The sequence below is a fragment of the Dioscorea cayenensis genome, chromosome 14, assembly GCF_009730915.1.
Source record: "Dioscorea cayenensis subsp. rotundata cultivar TDr96_F1 chromosome 14, TDr96_F1_v2_PseudoChromosome.rev07_lg8_w22 25.fasta, whole genome shotgun sequence".
Lineage (NCBI taxonomy): Eukaryota > Viridiplantae > Streptophyta > Magnoliopsida > Dioscoreales > Dioscoreaceae > Dioscorea > Dioscorea cayenensis.
Window position 1 is genome coordinate 14,410,356 of NC_052484.1, and position 22,303 is coordinate 14,432,658.

The 22,303-nt window shown below is 34.2% G+C and overlaps 2 protein-coding genes and 1 long non-coding RNA gene across 5 annotated transcripts; 2 read left to right on the forward strand and 1 right to left on the reverse strand.

Moving 5' to 3' along the window:
• The first annotated feature begins 6,496 nt into the window (after positions 1–6,496).
• On the forward strand, positions 6,497–13,204 carry LOC120275574. 3 transcript variants are annotated; one of them, XM_039282195.1, is made up of 3 exons: positions 6,497–6,683; positions 11,811–12,272; positions 12,369–13,204. In XM_039282195.1, the coding sequence occupies exons 1-3, from the start codon at positions 6,573–6,575 to the stop codon at positions 13,050–13,052; spliced, it is 1,257 nt and encodes a 418-aa protein (XP_039138129.1). In that variant the 5' UTR covers positions 6,497–6,572; the 3' UTR covers positions 13,053–13,204. The 3 variants fall into 3 exon arrangements, with proteins under 3 accessions (XP_039138129.1, XP_039138131.1, XP_039138132.1); XM_039282197.1 differs by having other exon boundaries at positions 11,862–12,272; XM_039282198.1 differs by having other exon boundaries at positions 6,561–6,683; positions 11,774–12,272.
• A 163-nt stretch (positions 13,205–13,367) lies between these two features.
• On the forward strand, positions 13,368–16,716 carry LOC120275576 (glycerate dehydrogenase). The gene is made up of 13 exons (XM_039282199.1): positions 13,368–13,570; positions 13,652–13,735; positions 13,817–13,957; positions 14,049–14,170; positions 14,240–14,321; positions 14,412–14,484; positions 14,568–14,659; positions 14,792–14,866; positions 14,968–15,075; positions 15,276–15,353; positions 15,428–15,472; positions 15,565–15,679; positions 16,490–16,716. The coding sequence occupies exons 1-13, from the start codon at positions 13,448–13,450 to the stop codon at positions 16,510–16,512; spliced, it is 1,161 nt and encodes a 386-aa protein (XP_039138133.1). The 5' UTR covers positions 13,368–13,447; the 3' UTR covers positions 16,513–16,716.
• Positions 16,717–17,434: 718 nt separating this feature from the next.
• LOC120275141 lies at positions 17,435–19,101 on the reverse strand. The gene is made up of 3 exons (XR_005541065.1): positions 18,972–19,101; positions 18,543–18,617; positions 17,435–17,499 (listed from the first exon to the last, which is right to left on the reverse strand). It is a non-coding gene; the product is annotated as an uncharacterized LOC120275141 (long non-coding RNA).
• Positions 19,102–22,303: the final 3,202 nt, after the last annotated feature.

Sequence of the window (22,303 nt, forward strand, 5' to 3'; positions counted from 1 at the left end):
AGGTTTGATAATTTTTTTTTTTTTGCTCATCTGTAGAAATTTCTGTCAGTAATCCTCAGCTTCTGTGTGCTAGAAAATATTTTGCAAATGTGTTATATTGATTGAATTCTATGTGTGTGTGGATGGTGATGGTTCTTAAATGGACACCTGGATTGCAGACAAAGATTGCCTCATAAAGACAACATAATTGAATAGGGGAATTGTGGATGGCGATGGTTCTTGAACTGAAGTTCACTCAAATATAGAGTTGAAAGTAGTGACTTATCTGTCAAGCTAGCTAGTATAACTACAAGGCTTGGCGTTTATATTTTGACTGGATACTAGAATAGTATTGTTTTGCATGAACGTATGGAATTGTAGACTAATCAACTTTGATATCTTTGCTTTACTGGTTATTTTATTTATTTTATGTTGATTATGCAATTAACATCCACTATGAACCATAATTTATAGAAGCCAGTATTGTGATTAGCTAATGAATATTGTTAAATGTGATATTCATTCCTGGGCAGTAACTTTCTTCTGGTTTTATGAAATAACTCATTGTTTTCATGTTACTTAGAAATTTCCTTAATTAAAATATCCATATTCTTTTATTTCCTTCTCTTAAGAATTTATTAAAATATCTAAAAACTTTATTGTTTTGTGAATTTAGTATTGGGGCATCATTAATCATAAAATTAATCCTCGGTGTTTTAGACTAAATTTAACATTGACTTAATGTGTTAGCAAGCTACTGTTGGGACATAATCTTGGAAAGGAAATATCGTGGTTGTTTTTCAATAGGTTGCCTAATCAGTTTCCAACTAGAAATTTGTATTCGTTTGTGCTTTTAGTCAAGTTCCTTCTTATTTTTTTCACTGTCTTTTACCATGGTGTGCCTTATAGCCTACTTGGGTTTTTCAACTTTTATATCACAGTCAATGTTTTTTTGTGGTCATGCCTCCATTGTATTAACTTGATACTTCACCTACCTATTTATAAGCGCTTTAATTTTTGAAGAATATATGGCCATTTTATAAATCATTCTTACAAAATGTATCTTGCTTTATTTGTTAATATTAGATACGGCTAACGAAAACATGGTAGATGTTCAAACAGAGCAATTACTTCACATGATGTATGCATGCATCTTTTTTGTTGTTAACATCATTGTCACTATTTGTGCAATAAGTGAGGAAAATAATCAAGATGATGTCATCCATTATGAGATTGAGTCAGCATCTGCTAGGCGCCGTAGACAATATGAGTACATATTCCATGTAGTTTGTGAGAGCAATGTCAAGTGTATCAATAAACTCCGAATGGATCAGTGTTGTTTTCATAAATTATGTCAATTATTGACCACTACTGGTAGGCTTTGCGATATGAGAAATGTCATGGTTGATGAAATGTTAGCGATGTTCTTACACATTGTGGGACACCACATAAAAAATAGGATAATTAAGTTTGATTTTGTCAAATCAGCTAAGACGGCTAGCCAACATTTTCATGTTGTCTTAAAGGCAATTATCCTATGCCATGGCGTATTATTGAAGAAACCCAAACCCATTCTTGAAAATTCAAATGATCATAGATGGAAAATTTTTATGGTAATATCACATAACATTTGTTTATAGTTGTCGAAAAAAATATGGTAGATGCCTTGTTAATAATAAGATGTTTACTTCAATGTAGAATTGTCTCGGAGCATGAGATGGAACTCATATTCATGTGAATGTGCCAAAAGTTGGTCGGCCAAGATATAGAACAAGAAAAGATGAAATAACTACTAATGTGCTCTAGGTTTGCTTACAAGATATGCAATTTATATACGTATTGTCCGGATGGGAAGGTTCAACATATGATGGTAGAGTTAAAAGAGATACTATTACAAAACCTAATGGGTTAAAAGTTCAAAATGGTAATTAGAATGTGTTCTTACTTTTCAAATAGATATTAGTAATGATATTAGCTAACAACAAACATTTCTTTGCCTAGTAGGGTTCTATTACTTGGTTGATTCTGGATATGCAAATTCACCTGGATTTCTTGCACCTTTTCGGGGACAACGTTATTACTTGAGTTCTTGGGTAAATGGTCGACTACCAGCTACGGCACAAGAGTTCTTTAACATGAAACATACTGCTGCTAGAAATGTGATTGAGAGGACATTTGATCTTTTAAAAATTCATTGGAAAATTTTATCAAATCCAAGCTTTTACAATATAGTCATTCAAAGACGCATTAATAATGCATGTTGTCTTCTACATAACTTTATTCGAAGAGAAATGACAGAAGACCTTGCAGAGAACGAAGTTAATTTCGATATGATAGAGGACTACAATGAAGATGACATAGATATCATTACAGCTATTGATCCAATAGATGAATGGACCCAATTCAGGCTAGACATGGCTACAGAAATGTTTAACACTTGGCGTTCAAATTAATTATAATAATTTTTATGTATTAGTTTTTTTGTGATGAACAATTATTTTGTTTTGTTATTACATTACATGGAATGATTTTATATATGAAATGATATTATGAAAATATAGGTTGACATGCTTGTTCATGCCGTCTATACACATAACATGTGTTTTATTATATTATTATTTTGCTAGGATGGATCAAAAATCATAGCAAAGGGGTAGGGGGTCTAAACAAACACTACTGGACTACACACAAAGACAAGAACTTCATTGAAGCTCTTATAGAGTTATCGACAAATACAATATGGCAAGCTAAGAATGGATTTAGAATGGTTACTTATCTCAATTAGAAAAAATGATAAAAGAAAATTTTCCACATACTACATTGAAGGCTGTGGCAAATATAGAGTCTCGGGTAAAACATTTTAGAACGAAAACTACAGCAATTGCAGATTTACTTTCAATCAGCGGCTTTGTTCGAAACAATGAGCACAGTATTATTGAATGTGAGAAAAGCGCATATGATGAATATGTTAAGGTAAGTTTACCATCATTTGTCAATTATTTTTAATGCTTAATTTGCTATTGTTATTGTTGACACTCGCTTCAAAATTTTGTTTACAGAATCATAAGGAAGTTGCGGGCCTTTATGGCAAGTCCTTTCCATTTTGTAATGATCTCGCTCCAGTCTTCACAAAAGATAGGGCGCAAGGCAATGCAAGGGGTAACCTTGGAGATGATGTCGATCAATATATGCATGAAAATATTAGCTTGGACGATAATGGTTGTTTCTCTCAATTTCATATGGAAGATGTTTTCATGCCCATACATGAACCTGTAGAGCCTTCGTCGCCCATAACTTCAGATAATGTCGCCTCAAGCTCTACTGCCCAAAAGAAGAAAAAATGTGAGAAATACTCAAATATCGCATCAATTTCAGAAAATTTTCACAATTTTGTGGATATGGTGGGCCTAGGCTTCAAAGCGTTGGCTAAATGTGCTATTCGAAATGCCAATCCTAATGCACTCAGAGACGCTGCTCATAAGGAAGTCCAAGAGAAAAAGAAACTACTGAATCATAAACAAAATTACCTAAAAATGTAGTGGGTTATCTAATTAAACATGATTGGGGTGCTAATAAGATAATTATTAATACGATTAATATTATGACATAATATAATTATTAATATAAAATAATGACTTAATATAATTATTGATAGAAAATAACTGAATAATATACTAAGTTATCTAAATAAACATTCTTCGAGGTTAATATAACAATTATTAATACAATAATTAATTATGACATAATAAAATTATTCATAAAACCTAATGACATAATACGATTATTAATAATAAAAAAATTACCCTAAAAATATAGTGGGTTATCTAATTAAACATGATTGGGGTGCTAATAAGATAATTATTAATATGATTAATAATTATGATATAATACAATCATTAATATAAAAGAATGACTTAATACAATTATTAATAAAAAATAACCAAATAATATACTAGGTTATCTAAATAAACAAGCTTTGAGGTTAACAATTATTAATACAATAATTAATTATGACATAATACAATTATTAATAAAAAAATTATCCTAAAAATATAGTGCGTTATCTAATTAAAGATGCTTCGGCCGCTAATAAGATAATTATTAATACGATTAATAATTATAACATAAAAAATTATTATGTGAAATTAATGTCTTAATATAATTATTAATAAATAATTAATTTCAACGTTATCTAAGTATACAAAAATATTACTTTTTCCGACAAAACGGATGAAATGTGATCACTCTGTAATCTTAAGAACGCCATAAAAAATTATCAACAAAAATCTCGTACACGTGTAAGTAGAAAACAACCGCACAATTAGAACTTGAAATAAGATTAAAATAGGAGAAAATGAGAATGGAGGGGGAGATGGTATGAGATGGGAAGTGGGTATTATATAAGAAAAAATAATAATAAAATAATTCAACGGATAAATTTATATCCGTTACTAAAATGGCTATTACTCAGTTGTTTTTTTGCTTTTTAATAAAAGCATTGGTGAAGAAGCCAAGGAGTGAAGAATATTTAAAAAGTTAACAACAACCAAGGAGATCATTATCCGTTTGAGGCGTTTTTAAAATAAAAAAAAGGGAAAACGGGAGTTACTCTCCCATTTTCATTTTTATTTATTAAAAAAATTAAAAAAAATTTGAAAACGGGAGAAACTCTCCCATTTTCTATATTTTAATATAAAAAAATTAAAAAAAACTGAAAACGGGAAAATTTTATCACTTTCGACCGACCTGCATATTTTGGTAAATAATCCCAAACATGCGTAATTTAGTAAATATTTTTTTTTTGTAATATTTAAAAAAAGCCGACTAAGAATAGTTATTTCGTTGTATATTAAGCTCAAATAAAAAATTAATTTAATGTTGCGCTGTAATTTTTAATAGGTTTTTTTGCATTTTTTTAATTAGGCTTTCAAAATTCATTAAAATAAATCAATTAAAAAAAACTAATACATTTGGCACTCTATTAGAAGAAATAACTATATTTAATGTGCTTATCCAAAAAGCTATTTTTCCTAATGAAACATAAACAAAGAAAAGGCTAAAGACAAGAAAAGGAAAAGAAAAAGAAAAAGAAAGAAAAAGAGAGAACGCTGAGAAGCTTCCCGGCAAGTTTGGATTCTCACTTATCCATCAGGTTTTTACTTCACACCCCCTGGAAATTAGCGAAATTATTAGTCAACATGATTTTACAAATATCATTCTCTGTTGTTTTTTAATTTTATTTTATTTAGCATCTAGAATAACCTTTGGTATCACTACCTAAATAAATTTTTTTTAATTCTTCAATACATATTTTAAAGCGATCACTAGACACTGGATGTATAAATATGGGAATAATTTAATAAAAAAATTATATTTATTAAAATTTTTTGGTCTATTAACATAGAGTTTCTTGCACAGAGTGTTTATGTCCTTATAAAGAATGTTGGTTTAAATTTCGGCTCAAACAGAACGAAGACAAAAGTGTGTTAAGATATTAACTCTATATATATCTATATGTCTAACGTGACTTATCCATTTTGTGAAAAAGAAAATTATTAAAAACTCTTTGTACATTCTAATTATGATGTATAGTTTCTTGACATTTCTATTTATTTTTTTCATATCTAATTTCTTATTCCCAATATTTTAATAAATTGCTGAAAAGTATTCTTAGCATCGGTAGTGTTCCACAGCTTGTTAACTAGGGGATGAATTTGCCCATGTGTTTGCATCTATGGTAGGGATAAACAGTGAACTTACTCTCTTGTTGGCGGTTTGGGTGGGTGTATGCATAACAAGAGAGTGAGGTTGTCCCCTTGTACAAAATTAGCATGCCAAAAAGGGAGTAAGCTTAAGGAACACATGTTAAGACGTAGTAGTGCTTATCTCTTGTATGTTTTGTGCATACCTTATGCGGGTTTTCGTAAAGAAGAATAATTTCATAATTTTAATTCAATTTAAATTAGAAAGTTTGAAAATTGGAGATGTTTTGAAAATTTGATAAATTTAGAAGACTTAAATAATTGAAAAAGTTGGCGGTGATTGCTATTGCCTTTCTTGTTATATAAATTTTACTTTTAATAAAAATTAAGATTTTTTTTAATATTAATTTACATTTAATTATATGTCTTACAAAAGAAAATAGTCTACACCGAAGTATAAAAAGGAAAGTCATGGGTTCAAATTCCTCCTTCGACAATATTGTTCAGTATTGTTTATATACATTAAAAAAAAGACGCTTGTCGCATATTATTAAAACAAAAAGATTTAAATTAAATTTCACACTTATACATTGGAGTATTTATTAATTTGCTCTCTCAAATTTTATTTTATTTATTTATTTTTTAATTTAAAAAAAATCATAAGTTAATTATACATTTGATGGTAAAAGTTGATGTTTTAATAAACAAAAGAAAAGAAAAAAAATAATTTACTCTAAAATAAATTAAGACAAGGGGTGGAGAGTAAAATTTAAAAGGTAGAAATTAATTTCTCTATTTTTCAGGGGGTGGGATGTGAAAACGTCTTTCTGAAAACCCCCGCTTCTTCGTCTTCTCCGCTGCGACGCTAAAACCTTCGCGTTCTCGCCGGAGATGGGGCCAATGGCCGTCGTCGGCGATAGAATCCAGAGCTTAAAGAAGTCCAGTGAGGGTTTCTTCAAGGCCGTGCTCGGAATGCCCTCTGATTCTTCCCGTCGTAGCCCCGTAAGGATCTCATCTCTTCTCATTGATGTTTGATTGTGTTTTCAGCTGGAGAAACTATTAATTTGATCCCTAAAATTCACCGGTGCTTTATATATTTCTTGATTGTTGATGATTATTTGGAAAATTCTGTGATCTTTGAGTTTATTAATTTGTTTTTGCTCTTCTGGACAATTTGATTTTGTTTGCATCAGGAAAATGGGTGATTTTAATGCATAGATATCACTGGTTCACAGATGCCATTTCGGCTTTGTTTTCTTGATATTTGGATTTTTTTTTCTTGCTTTTCAAATCATTGTGCTGAGTAGATGTTCTTTGTCAAAAAAGTGTTGCGGAAATGTATTTTCTGATCTGTCAAATGGAATGATATTGCTTGATTGTTGTTGTTTATCAAGGAAATTTTGGGGTTTGATTTTTGTTGTTGGTTTCTTGGTTTTTCCACTGGTTTTAATGGATAGGAATCACTTGCAATTAATGGATATCATTTAGGTTGTGTTTTTGAGCTTTTCCCCCTATATTACAGTGTTTTTGAGTAGTTGTTTGTTGTCCAATAAGACCTGAAGAAATGTATAATGGAATGACATTGTTTGATGCTCGATATGATTCTCATGTCGACCATTGTTCATCTTGCTTATAGGCTTTTGCCAATTTAAGGTTGGAGCAGCTTTGAAGCTAGTAGATGACTTTTTATTTACAAGTTTAATTTAATATCATTCTTACAGGGATCAATTAGTGAAGCCATTTGTCTTTATGAATTTTCTTTTGGTGCTTTTAGTATGAGACATGAGAAAATTAGTTAGTTTAATCCAATACATTGAAACTCTTGTTTAACCTAATCCTTTTTCTGTTGTCACCCAAATCGTACTGAGCGTCTCCTTCGTTTTTCGTGTTCTTTAGCAAAATGCATGTACCTACACCTATGTCTATTTTATTTTCAATTTTACTCTGCAAATCATTGTCAACATCATCATCTGTCATGCATTAAGATTGAGAAATTAGGATCTGCATTCAGCATGGCAGTCAATATTTGCATGTAGATGTTTTTTCCAAGTGACATTCTTAAACTTTTTATTAATATACCATTGAAGAATCTTGAACTTAGACATCTACCCTTGTAAAGTTTCTATTTTCATATATTTCTTGGCAAAGTTGAGATTCGTACATATATTGATGTTAGTCCAATGAACTGCCTATTAGCGAATGAAAATAGCCGTAATGCCAGTTACAACTTTTACATATACATATCTCAATCTTTTAAATTCCATACATACCTTTGTATGCAATTTATTTTGTTTTGCTCATTTTTTTTTAATTGTATTTAACAACTTGTAAGTTAATATATATTATGGTGATAAATTCTTCATGTAATTTTGTATTTTGACCGTAATAAATATGTTTAATAGAAGAGATTTAAACACTACAGGAATTAATATCATGTTAAAGGCACAAAGGTTCTTTTTAAGATAGTTGAATTGCTAAGTATACTAAGTGAAGGTTGAAAATGATCAAACCTATCCCAAGCTATGATTTGCAGTTGGGGGTCATATATGGAAGAACCTCGACTTTGTAGGAGTATTTATGAAGGATAAACTTTATTATGGTGTATGTGCAGTTGAAAGATTTTAAATGAGTGTTTCTTTAAAACCTTTTTCTTTTGAGTGGAGAAAATTCAAATTTTAACTAATTTTTTTACATCCCTTTTATCATTTCATTTTTTCCCTTTAAAGTTTCAAGTAAGCATATGACGAGAAATTTCATTTCTGTCAAATAATATCCAATGTAATTAAAAGCGCTAGGCGCCCTTAAGGCACTAAGACATTTTATTGCCCGAGGCAAGAGGCGCCACGAAAGGCGCACGTCCGAGCAAAGTAAAGCGTTAGTATATATATATATATATATATATATATAATTTTTGAAATAATTAAAGTCAAGCAAAGTAAAGCTTTAAGTCAAACAAAACATAACATAAAGTCAAGAAAACACTTCTTAGATGTCTAGAACTAAAGCTTTTGGAGTGTAAATTCAATCTTCATGAGTCATTTAATTCTAAGCATCATCATCCTCTTCATCTAAGCTAACTTCAACTTCAGCACTAGATTTAGAGTTGTTGCCTCTTCAATTTTCTTTAATTAATAAGTTAATCCCTTAATTCACTCATTATTAAAAAAAAAACTACTTAAATCACCTAGTTTTTCTCTCCTAAATTTATTTAGTAAGTGTGCCTTTTTTAAAATTACCAAGTTTTTATACCCTAAATTTATTTCCTTCTTTATGAGTAAGTGTGCCTTTTTTAAAATCACCTAATTTTTCTCCCCTAAATTTATTTCCTTCTTTATTAGTAATTGTGCCTTGTTTAAAATTACCTAGTTTTTCTCCCTTAAATTTATTTTGTTCCTTAATAGTAAATGTGCCTTTTGTAAAGTCATTTAATTTTTCTCCCCTAAATTTATTTCCTTTCTTATTAATAAATGTGCCTTTTTAAAATCCCAATTAACACTAATTGAAAGCATTGAATATAGAGCTAATAGCAAAAGAAAAAAAAAGGACAGGTGTGCTTTTGTTATGCCTGGCTCCTGGTAAAAAGCGCTCGCCTAGGCTCGCCTCATTGAAGGCGCCTCGCCTGAGCTCCTAGGCGAGTGCTTTTCTCGCTTTTAATAACACTGATAATATCAATTGTTGCTTTAGATCCAATATAGTAAAGCATTGTTAGAATACTAGGATTTTTTGGAATTGTTTTTATATATATATACCCCAATAAAAATCATGAAAGTACAGATATAGTCTTATAAAGTTTCTCCTTTCATATATACCTTACAAACCTGAGATTCTCATGTGAATATCCTTGAGTTGAGTGAACTAGCTATCATCATTTAATATTGATGGAAAAATGGGCAAAATGTCACTCATAACCTTTACTTATAGACCTTTAAACATTTGAGATTTCATACATAACTCTATGGATCATATATTTTGTGTTTTACATGGATTTAAAATTTCGTAGATAACTATGGATCATATACTTTGTGTTTTACATGGATTTATTTATTTATTTATTTGACACTTTATGTTCTAACCACTTTTATAAATTCTATTTCAGCAATATATTACCATACAATTATTACATTTTTACCTTCAATATAGGTGTTTGAGATAATATAGATTTAACAATTAAAAATTGGCAATTTATTAAAGTGCATCAAGATCTTATCCTTACATCGGTTAATGACTGGTTGATAACTAATGGTTAACCATGAGAGGGTATGTGTAAGGATCTCAAGTTTTTAAATTTGCAAGAATATACATGAAGGAGAAACTTAACAAGGCAATGCAAGTCATTTCAGAGATTTTTTCATGAAGATTGTTTTCCTTGTTTTCTCTTTCCCATGATGAATCCTGCTCCCTTTTCTTGTCTTCTGCATTAATAAAATCCCTAAATATTATCTTCCTAAACTATGGTGTTGTGCGAGTATTTTCTTGAATTTTTAAAGATGCAAATACCCATTTTTGTTTTTTCTTGTTTTTCTCTGGCACATAATGAATTCTCTGCATAATGAATTTTCTGCCCCCTTTTGTCTTTCTTCTGCACTCGAAAACATTACCTTCCTAAGCTGTGGTGCTTGGCTAAGTTTTTTCTTGAATTTCTCGAGATGCAAGTAACCTCGTTTTTGAGAAGCTTGAAGGTTTTGGAAGGCATGGTAGTTCCAACTTTTGGAAATGTTGCTCATTTTGAAGTGCTTAAAGCTCAAGAATAGGGATGGTAACGGGTCGGGTCGGGTGCGGGTTTTACCATACCCGTACCCGTACCCGTTACCCCGCTAGTATACCCGAACCTGAACCTGAACCCGACGGGTTTTAAAAACCCCAACCCACACCCTCACCCGACGGGTAATGGGGTACCCGCGGGTATACCCGCCCCCGCCTCCATATTAAAAAATTAATAAAAAATATATATATTTTTTATAGGAAAATAACTTAAAAGTAATTATAATTTTTTTATAAAATAAAATAAAATTATTGTAAAATTACAAGACTAAACAAAGAGGAAAAATAAAAAACCTAAATTGTTAAGTTGTAGAACATATTAATATATATATATATATATGTATATATATTATATAAACATTTTAGTAATTTTAATTTCGGGTCGGGTACGGGTTCGGGTGCGGGTGCGGGTTCGGATACGGGTCGGGTATTAGAATTCTCATACCCGCACCCGCACCCGTTTCATACAAGTCGGGTTTTACTCGAACCCGACCTGAAACCCGGTCAAATCGGGTTTTACCCGTCAAATTCGGGTCGGGTCGGGTAGGGTCGGGTTTGGATATTATTGCCATCCCTACTCAAGAATCGATTTTTGCTAAATGGAGGATATGATGTATAATAAGCAAGCCAGTTATTTTAATTTTTAATCATTGAATTTGAAGGGGAAAAACGCCTCAAGGTTGAAACTCAGTTGATGTTCCTTTGCTTACTTAACGATCTCAAATATAGGTATTTAGCTTTTGTTTAGGAATGCTTGTTTTGTGAAAAGTTAAACTTTGATGTCACTGCTGCTGTGGGAAAGCTTATATGTATTCATCAGGCCAACCTCTAAATAGTTTCTTTTCGTATGATTTTTAAAGTTATAGTCGCCAACATTTACTTTGAAGGAGAGTTTTAGCAGGTTAGTTTTTCCAACTGATATATCTTTGTTTCTTCTATTTGGTAATGTTTTCGCAAGCATATGCATTTGCATTCATCTAGTTGCATTTACAAGGGATATAGTCTAGAAAACTAGCTAATTGATTGTGAGGATTTTTGGCCATGGAGCTACAGTAGACTTAATACAGAAAGGTTGACTCCATAAGAAAATACATGTGTCCTTTATTCTATACAGTTTGTGCTTAATTCCTGATTTCTTCAGTTTCTACATCAAGTGATATTCAACATCTCTTGCATAACGGTTTTTTTCTTTTTCTAAATAAATAAATGAACACTCGAAAAGATGGAAGTTTTCAATCACAATATTTTCCCTTGTATATTATTGATGTATTCTTTTTTCAGCTTTATTTAGTAGTACATATGGTTTTTAATCTTTGCCTTTTGTTTTCTAGTAATCTCCGGATTTTCCTTGAGAATTTAATTATGTAGATCGAAAGATTGAAGCGTTTACAACGAGAAGTGTTTTCTGATGTAATGAAGCTCCGGGATAGGCAAGACAAGATGGAGCGCATGTTTTCCTTCTATAAATCCTGCAGAGGAAGTCCATTTGATGAAGTCAGCACTCATATAAAAGGAATAGTTGATCTGCTCAACGGTTTGCTGTTTGTGGACAGTAGTCAGCAAGCTTGTGATACACTACATAAAGCAGGACGAAGAATTGGCATTGACATACGGTTCATTTTCGAAACAGCTGTGAGGCAAAAAGACGCGCTCATAGCAGAGTTAGTTACTAGTCCAAGTAACATCGGTTACCTCGGTGATGTCCTTGGGACTCCTCTGGTGCTCAACAAAGTGAAATATACATCTAACATCAATGACCAGTTGTCAGTAATTGCTGTTCCCTTTGGTGCTCGAACCACTGATTTTGAAATTGGGCCTGGCGTTCCACAGGTAAACATTGGAAGTGGTCAAGTTTTAATTGATGTTAAGTTCTTTTATAGGTATCATAACCAAATTCCTAGTTATCACAGTTGCAGTTTTTGACAGGGACTTCCTCAATTCGGACCTCCTCTATTCAGTGAGCGACAAGATTGTGCTGGCGGTTTGACGTTTAAAGGATCAAACTTTGCTGTTTCTTCTGCTGTGTTAGTTTCACAACTGGCGCCATTAACCAGCTCTACTGCTGATAGGTGCTGCTGGAGCACCTTTGCACAGTTAACCTATCAAACTTACAAGGAAATGATATGTGCGGTGTCTGGTATTTGGCAAATGCCTAGTAGGCCTGGTCAACCAATAAAACTAGGCCCGTTTTCCATTCCAATTGGCTATCCAAAGAGAAGCTTGGCTTTGTCAGATGCACAAGGATGGCAACCGTCTTCTTCCTCTGTTACAAGTCAGGCAACCGATCATCACTCTGCAAGCTCGCATGCGCTAATGGTGGAGTTGTCCTTTGATGAGAGTGCCCGACTAGGCGCTTGGATTGAACTGCAAAGATCAAACCCTGGCTCACATCAATGGGGCATCTCTTTATCTGATACGCCTGAAGATGAGATTGGCTGGGGCTTGTTAGTTTCTAGAATGCTTGAAGCACATTCAAGCAAGTCTCATGTCGAAGGTTTCCTGAACTTTAGACTCGGCAAGAAGTTGACCCTGCAGCCTGGTCTGCTCTATCTAACAGATGGAAATGTCCAAACTCCTGCTTTACTTCTCCGATCGAATTGGGTTATGTGATTAGCAAACACAAATTCCAATTCATTCTAATCCTGTATTCCAAGGAAAATCTTTCATCATCACTAATGTTTTTTCAGACTTTTGAATCTTGTTTTCGAGAACATAGAGTTACAAACTTGGCACAGTTGGAAATATATTGCAATTGTTTGATCTGTCCTGCTTTTGTTATCATCTAATCAAATGAATGGCCATAATTTCGTTTCAGTGATTGGATGTAAATTGGGAGGGCCTTATCTTCCCCAGCCTCTCTAAATGAGAGGTCCAAACTGACAGTTGATCCGGCATTTATCCACTTTGTTCAACTGCGCACTTCCACTCTTTTTTGCTCTCTATAAATCTCAGCTGTTTACATTTATTCTTTGCCTGCTTTATTTTCAGTCCTTAGAAGATTTATAATGGCGAAGCCGATATCAATTGAAGTATGGAATCCAAGCGGAAAATACCGAGTGGTAAGCACCAAGCCCATGCCAGGAACTCGCTGGATCAATCTCCTAACTGCACAGGACTGCCGCGTTGAGGTAATTCCCATCTCTACTTCTCCATTTCTTCCCTACACATTCCATTGAAAATTATTCATGTGTGTTAACTTGTATGTGTAGATATGTACTGAGAAGAAGACGATACTCTCTGTAGAGGATATTCTTGCTCTCATCGGTGACAAGTGTGATGGAGTTATTGGGCAGGTTGGCAGAATCAGAGATCTTTTTTTTTTTTTTGCTTTGTTTGTGATTCTGAATTTTGTTTTCTTGTTTGGGCTCTGTCAGTTGACTGAAGATTGGGGTGAGGTGTTGTTCTCTGCACTGAAGAGAGCTGGCGGGACGGCGTTCAGTAATATGGCTGTTGGTTACAACAATGTTGACGTCAGTGCTGCTAACAAGTATGGAGTGGCCGTAGGGAATACTCCGGTGAGCTATACTTATGAGGATCATTAGAGTTATATTGAGTATTCTCTAATTGATTTTGAGCGGGTTTTTTTCTTTGCGTTCTTGTGTTTAGGGAGTTCTTACGGAGACCACAGCTGAGTTAGCTGCTGCACTTTCATTGGCAGCGGCAAGAAGGATAGTTGAAGCAGATCAGTTCATGAGAGCTGGTTTATATGATGGATGGCTTCCTCATTTGTAAGACAATCACCACTCTACTTCCACTCCTTTCGTCGGTGTTAATACTTTTTTAATCTGTTTGATCAGGTTTGTCGGAAATTTGCTCAAGGGACAGACAGTTGGAGTGATTGGAGCAGGTCGTATTGGATCAGCGTATGCAAGGATGATGGTACCATTTACTCATCATGCTTGTGCTTTTGACAAAAGTGGATAAGGTAATTTTTTGATGAGTAAATTGCACTATATTTGCTTGTGATAGGTGGAAGGCTTCAAAATGAACCTCATATATTATGATCTTTATCAAGCAACTCGACTAGAGAAATTCGTTACGGGTATTCTTGTGATTCATGGTTGTTTGATTTTTCTTTCCTTATCTTTTTTCTGTCAATATTCTGATGAAAGCAGCAACTTGCAGCTTATGGACAGTTTCTCAAAGCTAACGGTGAACAACCTGTTACTTGGAAACGAACTGCCACGATGGTGGATGTTCTCCGAGAGGCCGATCTGGTGAGATTTCACACTCATCAATGTACAACCTCAATTTTTCGGTTATCATAATACCTACTGCTATTCATGTAGCTCCATCGACTTCAAGATTTTGGAACCTCGATGTCGTACTTAAATGGGTTTGTTTTGCAGATAAGTCTTCATCCGGTGCTGGATAAAACTACATATCATCTGATAAACAAGGATAGTCTGGCCATCATGAAGAAGGTAAAGCATTGTACTTTACATACTTCCATTCTTTTCAGTCTTATTCTTCACTCTTGTAATACTAAACGGAAGCAAATATAATGAACTATGTATATATACAGGAAGCAATTCTGGTTAATGCAAGCAGAGGACCGGTGATTGACGAGGCTGCTCTCATTGAGCATCTGAAAGCAAACCCTATGTTTCGCGTCGGTCTCGATGTATTTGAGGTAAGTCATTGCTTTGAAACGTCGGTCTTAGTTCCTAAATATGAAACATATTTACTTTGGCACTCGAACTAAGAAAACAAGTTCAGGAATAATCACTTATTTTTGTCTCTAATAAAAAAACTAAAATGAAATTATCCAGGATGAAGTTTGAAGTTCTAACTTTTTCCGATTATTTTTTTTTATTTTTTTATTTTTTGCAGGATGAACCTTACATGAAACCCGGGCTTGCCGAACTAAAAAATGCAGTTGTAGTGCCACACATTGCATCTGCCTCCAAGGTAAACACATTTGCATAATTCGAATAAAACAGTATGGTATCAAATATCATCACATTTTTTCTTATGTACTGCAGTGGACACGCGAAGGAATGGCGACACTTGCGGCTTTGAATGTATTGGTATGTACAAATTTCTAGTCTCATTCTTGTCGAAAATTTGATTCGATGTTATCGATTAAGTATTTTATTCGATGTGCTGCAATTACATGCAGGGTAAGATTAAAGGATTTCCAATTTGGTCTGATCCAAATCAAGTTGTTGTATTTTTGGAGGAGAAGTCTACACCTCCATTGGCTTGTCCAAGCATTGTTAATGCCAAACATCTTGGTATGTACTTAAAACTCTTTGAACTTAAGATTTTTCATCTTCTATTGAAGCATATGTGTTCACTTTTATAAGTTCACATTTTTCATGGTAGGCTAACCTCATTGGGTGTAATAAACCTGTTTATTTTATCTTAATTCCCATAATATCCCTCAAGCTTCAAATTTTTGAGTGTTTTTAGCCTGAAAAGAAAAACACTCAAAAATTTTATTAAGTATTTATGGATAAAACTTGTGAAAATCTGGATTTATATAATTTTTTTATAATGCATATTTTTAGTCATTGTATATATAATTGGTTTGAAGAAGAAATTGTTTTTTATTAAGGTATTAAATATTATTTGTATTTTATATGCAATCAAGTGACACATGTTGTGATATAGGTTTTATACAGCGATGAAAAAGTTATTTGAATTTAATGTACAACACCAAAAATTGTTCTGGCTGATAAATAAAATGAAAGTATAACAAAGTTTGGTTTTTTTTAAAAAAAAATCAAATTTATTAGACATAATATATGCATTTTATGATGTTTTTTTTCAAAATTTCAAATTTTATAATTTCCAGTTAATTAAATTTGAATTAGGAAAGAATCAAAACTTTTTTTGTTGTTTAAAAATTAGAATAAATTACAAGAGTTTGTTACTCATTCATCGAACTTATATAGCACAAACATGTGGAAAGTCGAGAGTTTGAGTATCTCACAATACGTGATTGAAACCTAATAATTAAAAAAAAATGTGAGGGTGTGTTGATTTGCCTACATTGTAAAAAATAAAAATAAAATTATTGTCATCTAACATGGTTTTTGTAGGTTTAACTGCATCCAAGCTTTAATATAGGTTTCAAGGCAATCACTTGAAGATGGTGTAAATATTACTCAAAAATGGTGTTGAATCTCTTGAATGTCTTCTGTAGTTGCCCAAGTATATCTCTGTCTTTTATCACCCTTCTATCTTATTTCCTGAGTTACTCTATCATATCATTACTCTGATGAACCTTGTATCTTTTTTTGTTCTCTTGAGGATCTGAAATTAATTATAGTATCTTTAATAAATTATAATTATTATAATCATATGCTTATTGTTTTAAATGGTAACTTATTTATATATTTGATTATATTATACACATTAAATAAAAGTGATAGAAATTAGACATTTATGTATCTTTCAAAAGTTTATTTAAAGTCTCATTTATTGCTTAAAAATATACTGCTATAATTAGATAAAAATTTTTACTCGCCATTCTCTCCAATTTTATTTATATAGATGTACTAATAAGACCTTCACAAATTTACATTTGACTATTTTGAAAAGTGTATGGACTTTCTAAACCCTTTCAAAGTTTTTTGGAAAATTTTAAAAAATTAATTAAATTTTTGTGAAATTACAAATTTACCCTCTGCCCCAACTCATTCACATTGCTTTCTCCTTGCTTTCCACCACAACAATCCAACAAAAGGACAAGCAGCACCCTGGCCTCAAATCGTGGTAAAGTATTCGGATTTTCTAAACTTACCAAATCATAGTACAAGCATCTATTATTCAACATTGTACATAACACATGGCAATAATGCCACAAGGTGAATGTCCATAGAATAAGATAATTGAGTTCAACAAAAATATATATGGTCGCAAATACAATATGGTTTCCAAGATTACCCAACAAAGGATACATAACGTGTGAAACAAAGGTTTACTAGAGGATCCAATCCTTACACAATGCAACCTTAATCAAAGACAAAACATACACAAGATTTGAAGAAGGAAGGAACAAGGAGCTACTAAGCACCACGTTTGTCGCGCCGCCACTAAACGCTAAAGCCTGGAAAAAAAAAGTGAATGGGTGAGTAACAATGGCACTTAGTGAGTGAATTAGCATAATTTTAGAAGGGCCTAAAATCAATTCACAATTCCCAAGTAAATGGACTTTCGATAGGGAGACAAGTAATATACATAAAGGTTTTAGGAAGAGTAAATGCTTATCTAGGCATCCTGAAAACGTAAAATTAACACCAATGTTTACAATTAAAAATCTTTCACAATCGAAGGTATCCACAGGAACCCCGATTAGTTCCAAAAGTAGAATTCCATCAATAAATACTTGCTTACCAAAAACTTAAAAATATAGATGGGGCACAATTAGATTTATTTTCTTAAACACATGGTTTTGAAATACTAGCAATCATCATCACCAATGCACAGTGGCCTAGAAAACCTCTCCAACTCTAGTTGTAGTTGTGGTTAGATCCGGAGTTGTCAAGGCCTTTATTTCATTGCCATTGGTACACTGAGACCCTGTGTGGTAATTGCGGGTTCTCAGTGCATCACTCGGGAATTCTTCGTACCACCTGAAAGGCATCACAAACCGGGTCCACCATACTGTCTCTATAAACCAGATTGTGGGGGCCCCTATTGCAGTAAACGGGGCTAAGGCCTCTGTCACCATCCAAACAAATCAAGAAGAATCAAGGCCACAAACCTAACTCAATCAAGTATGTATTTAAATCTTTTTTAGATGTCCAAATAAAGCAAGTCATGTTTCAAGCATTACATAGTAACCACAACCATGAAGAAAAATCCGTGTTGAACTAGTGAAGCCAATTTTCATTTTCTTAAAATGTCCAAAACATGGTCATACATGTGGGTAGATTTTTACAAACCATTCAAGTCTATATATGTATATTTATATAGTTGTACAAATATATGAGTATATGGATCACGTATGGAAATTAAAAGCATATTAAGGCCATTCCAAATCAACAAGGCATCATTTTAAATATGGTAAACATATACTGGAAATCAACCAAGTGAGTAAAACATTTTTTAGCTCTAATAGAATTATGCAACATAATGTAATCTACTCACAAACTTGGAAGTTAATAACTCCTCAACGGTGCTACTCCTCCGCCGACTCTTTGCCTCTAGCCAAAGCCTCACCACCTAAAACCAAACCACATACCACAAGAAGCTAAATAACCCAGAGAGAAATACAAGAAGAATGCATGAAAGGAACCCTATATCTATAAACCATGTAAATATACAAGAGGCTTGGGTTTGACTAAACCTTGAATCCAAAAGATCTTGAGGATTCTTGTGGAGATTAACTCCATCTAGGGCTAGGAAGACAAGAAGATCAAAGAGAATTTCTTAGTCTATAGTAATTCTACAGTGATTCCATCATCCAACATACAAGAGCAGAGTCCCAAACCAAGCTCTCCATTATCAACAACCAAAACCTTACTTCTAACATTTAAGAGGATGAAAACCATAGAGGAGGTGAGGAAGATTACTCACCTTGCTGAATCTCAAGAAGAAGAAGAAAGTTTAGCCTTCAAACCTAAGGATGATGGAGAGATCAAAGAAGGATTTTCTCATTCAAGAGGAAACAGTGAAGATGAGGGCATGGAATGAGGAAAGAGAAAGATAAAAGGGGGCTCAAGGTGGACAAAAGACCAAATCTCCCATAGCCTCTCACTTAAAGAACACAAAAACCCAACCAAACCATGTGTGTTGTGAGACCAACACCGCGGGCTCACGACAGGCAGCACACAGGCCTTGCCTCATGGCCAAGCTTGAAGGCATATGCTTGCCCTCACAGGTTCGGAACAACTTTCCCCCCACTCTTTTGCATTCTAATGAGGCATTTACTAGGGAAAACTTAACCAAAGCTTCGAGTTAAGATGCACAAGAAGACCAAGTATCACATCGATTATCTTTTTCATCCTCTTTTCTTCCATCTCTAATTGTTACTATAATGCCTCTCATGCCAAGTATAAGCTCCTCCACATCATGTGAACTCACATGGACGCCAACGACAAAGCCTACAAATGCGTCTCTCACGATCAAGACTCCAAGGGCAACGTTAGTGTTTCTTTTTCCAAGGATGACTTCAAGAGTTTGAAGAGGAGCATGTTAGTTAACAAGGATAGAGGTGAAAAGGGCCTGTGGAGGGTAGGGATGCATGGAGAGGGAGTGGAAGAAAGAGAGAAAAAAAAAGGATGGAATGGAGGATGGAGCGTGTAGCAGTGGCCGAAAAAGTAACCGAATAACAAATAGGGTTGCAGGAGATGAGAGGAGAGGAGGAAAATGAAAATGAGAGGAAGAAGAAGAGAGAAAGTAGAGAAACGAAGGATATTTGTTACCACTCCTTCATTCATTAGCATCTTTATATAGCATAATAACACCGACTTGTTGCCTAAGTTATAATACAATATGTTTTATTACAACTAATTCATTACCCACATCATGAAACCATTAACTCCCATGCAATAATAACGTTCCATAATTAGTCCATGATATAATCATATAATTTAGAGACACTTGTCATCATGCAGTTGGTTTGTCTCACCCTTCCATAATCTTGGTTTATGCTCCTTATCATGTGAGCCTAGTTCAACTCATTCTCGTTGACCACCACATTAGCTCCCTGTTGGAAAGTCACCTAGTCATCAAGATTAAAGGCGAGAAAGGTCCGAAAAATGTCATGCTCATTCTGTTAGGTTGCATTTGCTGCAGCTGGAGTTTCCCATTGGATCAATAGTTGGCGTCTTGGTTGGCCCTAAATGAGAATGTCATGACCACAGAGTACCATGATAGTTTGAAACATTGGCTTGTGGTCTCGAAAAATGGCTGGTAACTGAATGGTTTGAATGGAAGGATCGCCTACACAACATTTGAGTTTGGAGACATGGAAATGTCATGAACTGGTGCAATCGCTGGAAGAGTTAGGCATTATGCAACAACCCCAATTTTTTCCACCACTTGGAAAGGTCCAAAGAACCTCTTGGAAAGCTTGTGTGTAGACTTCCGGAGAAGAGAGACTTGGTGATATGGTCGCAACTTCAAAAAGACCCAATCACCTTTCTAGAATGAGACATTAGTGTGCTTCATATTGGCCTAGTTTCCCATACTATTCTGAGCTCGGGCAAAGTTTTCATTGAGTGTTTTGATAACCATGGCTTGGTTACTGAATAGATCATCAACATCAGTGATGGAGGATGCACCGGTGTGTAATCTAATAAGGTAGATGGTGCACGGCCATAGATAACCTCATATGGTGACATTTAGATAGAGGAATACCATGCTAGGTTATAATGCAACTCTGATCATGGAAGGAAGCACAACCAATGCCGAGGATGGTCGACCGTAAAGCAGCAGAGATAGTCTTCTAAGTATCTGTTCAAGATGTCCTTTTGTCTTGGTGGCATGGGTGATATGCGCTAATCATGGTGCATTACATCCCATGCAACCGGAATTGCTTGCACCAAAATTGGCTCATTAAGAGAGGGTCATAATAAAAAATCAGAGAAGTGAGAACCTCATGAGGGCAAATAATATGGAGAATAAAACTTCAACCACTTGGGAAGCAGTGAATTGTGCACTTAGAGCAGATAAGTATACTTGTTTAGAAAGTCAGTTGACAACCACTAGGATCACCATTTTGCAGGCAAGTGGAGGAAGGTGGGTAATGAAGCCAATAGAAACCAAATTCCACACCTTATCAGGAATGGGAAGGGGTTGTAATATACCCTGAGGAGCATGGTTGAATGGCTTGACCATCTGACACACATGACAACAATTCACAAAGTTATGCACAACCTTCTTGAGATCTATCAAGTAAAAGGTACTGGCTATTTGATGATAGGTACTTCATTTGCCCTTATGACCACCCATATAGGTATTATAAAACTGTGAGATCAGTAAGGATTGTAAGGCAAAAGACGTTGGAACTAGGATCTTGCCTTTGAAGAGGACTCCATTTCTGATGGAGCAGTCGAGGTGATTGTCAGGGTGTTATTGAACATTAGCAAGTAGTGTTGCCAAGGTTAGTCATCGATATAGTGGTGGTGTAGTGCTTCCCAAAGGACCCTACATAAGATGAGACATAGAAAGTGTCATTTGGGTAAGGGAAGGTTCTTCATGTAGTTAAGAGAGGACATCAACTAGATGATTGCTGCTACCAGGTCAGTATGCAATGTCGAACTCATACCCCAATAGTTTTGTAAACCAACATTGTTGCTCTGGTGTTTGTATGGTTTGATATAAAGGAGAATGAAGGCTCTGGTGGTTAGTGTATACCATGAATCTTTGCCAGAGAAGATATTGGCGCCATCGGTGGATGGCCTTGGTGATGGCATACAGTTCCTAAGTGTACCTTGAAATCGTGTGCAATCATAGAGATAGTTGCTTGCTAAAATACACCATCAGAGGTAGGTTTTGCAAAAAGAATAGCGCCAATGGCAATTGCTGAGCCATCTACTTGAATCTAAATTATCTGATCAAAGCGGGGAAGCTGAAAAATAGGAATGCAAGAGAGGAGATTTTTCAAGGCCTTTAATGCCTTTGTCACTACTTGTGTCTAAAGAAAGGCATTCTTGTATAGAAGCTCTATCAGGGTCGTTGCGATGGTGGTATAATTGTGAACAAAATGAAGGTAATAGCCCATAAGGCCTAAGAAATCCCTCTGGCCCAGCACTGAAGCTTGTAAAGGCTAATGTTGAATTGCCTTGATCATTTTAGGATAGCCTTCGATATCATTGCTGGAGATTTATGACCCAAGTAGCCAATGGTAGAAAGATGACATACTCATATCCTTTGTAGTTGTGAAAGATAAGGTGTGATTAGAT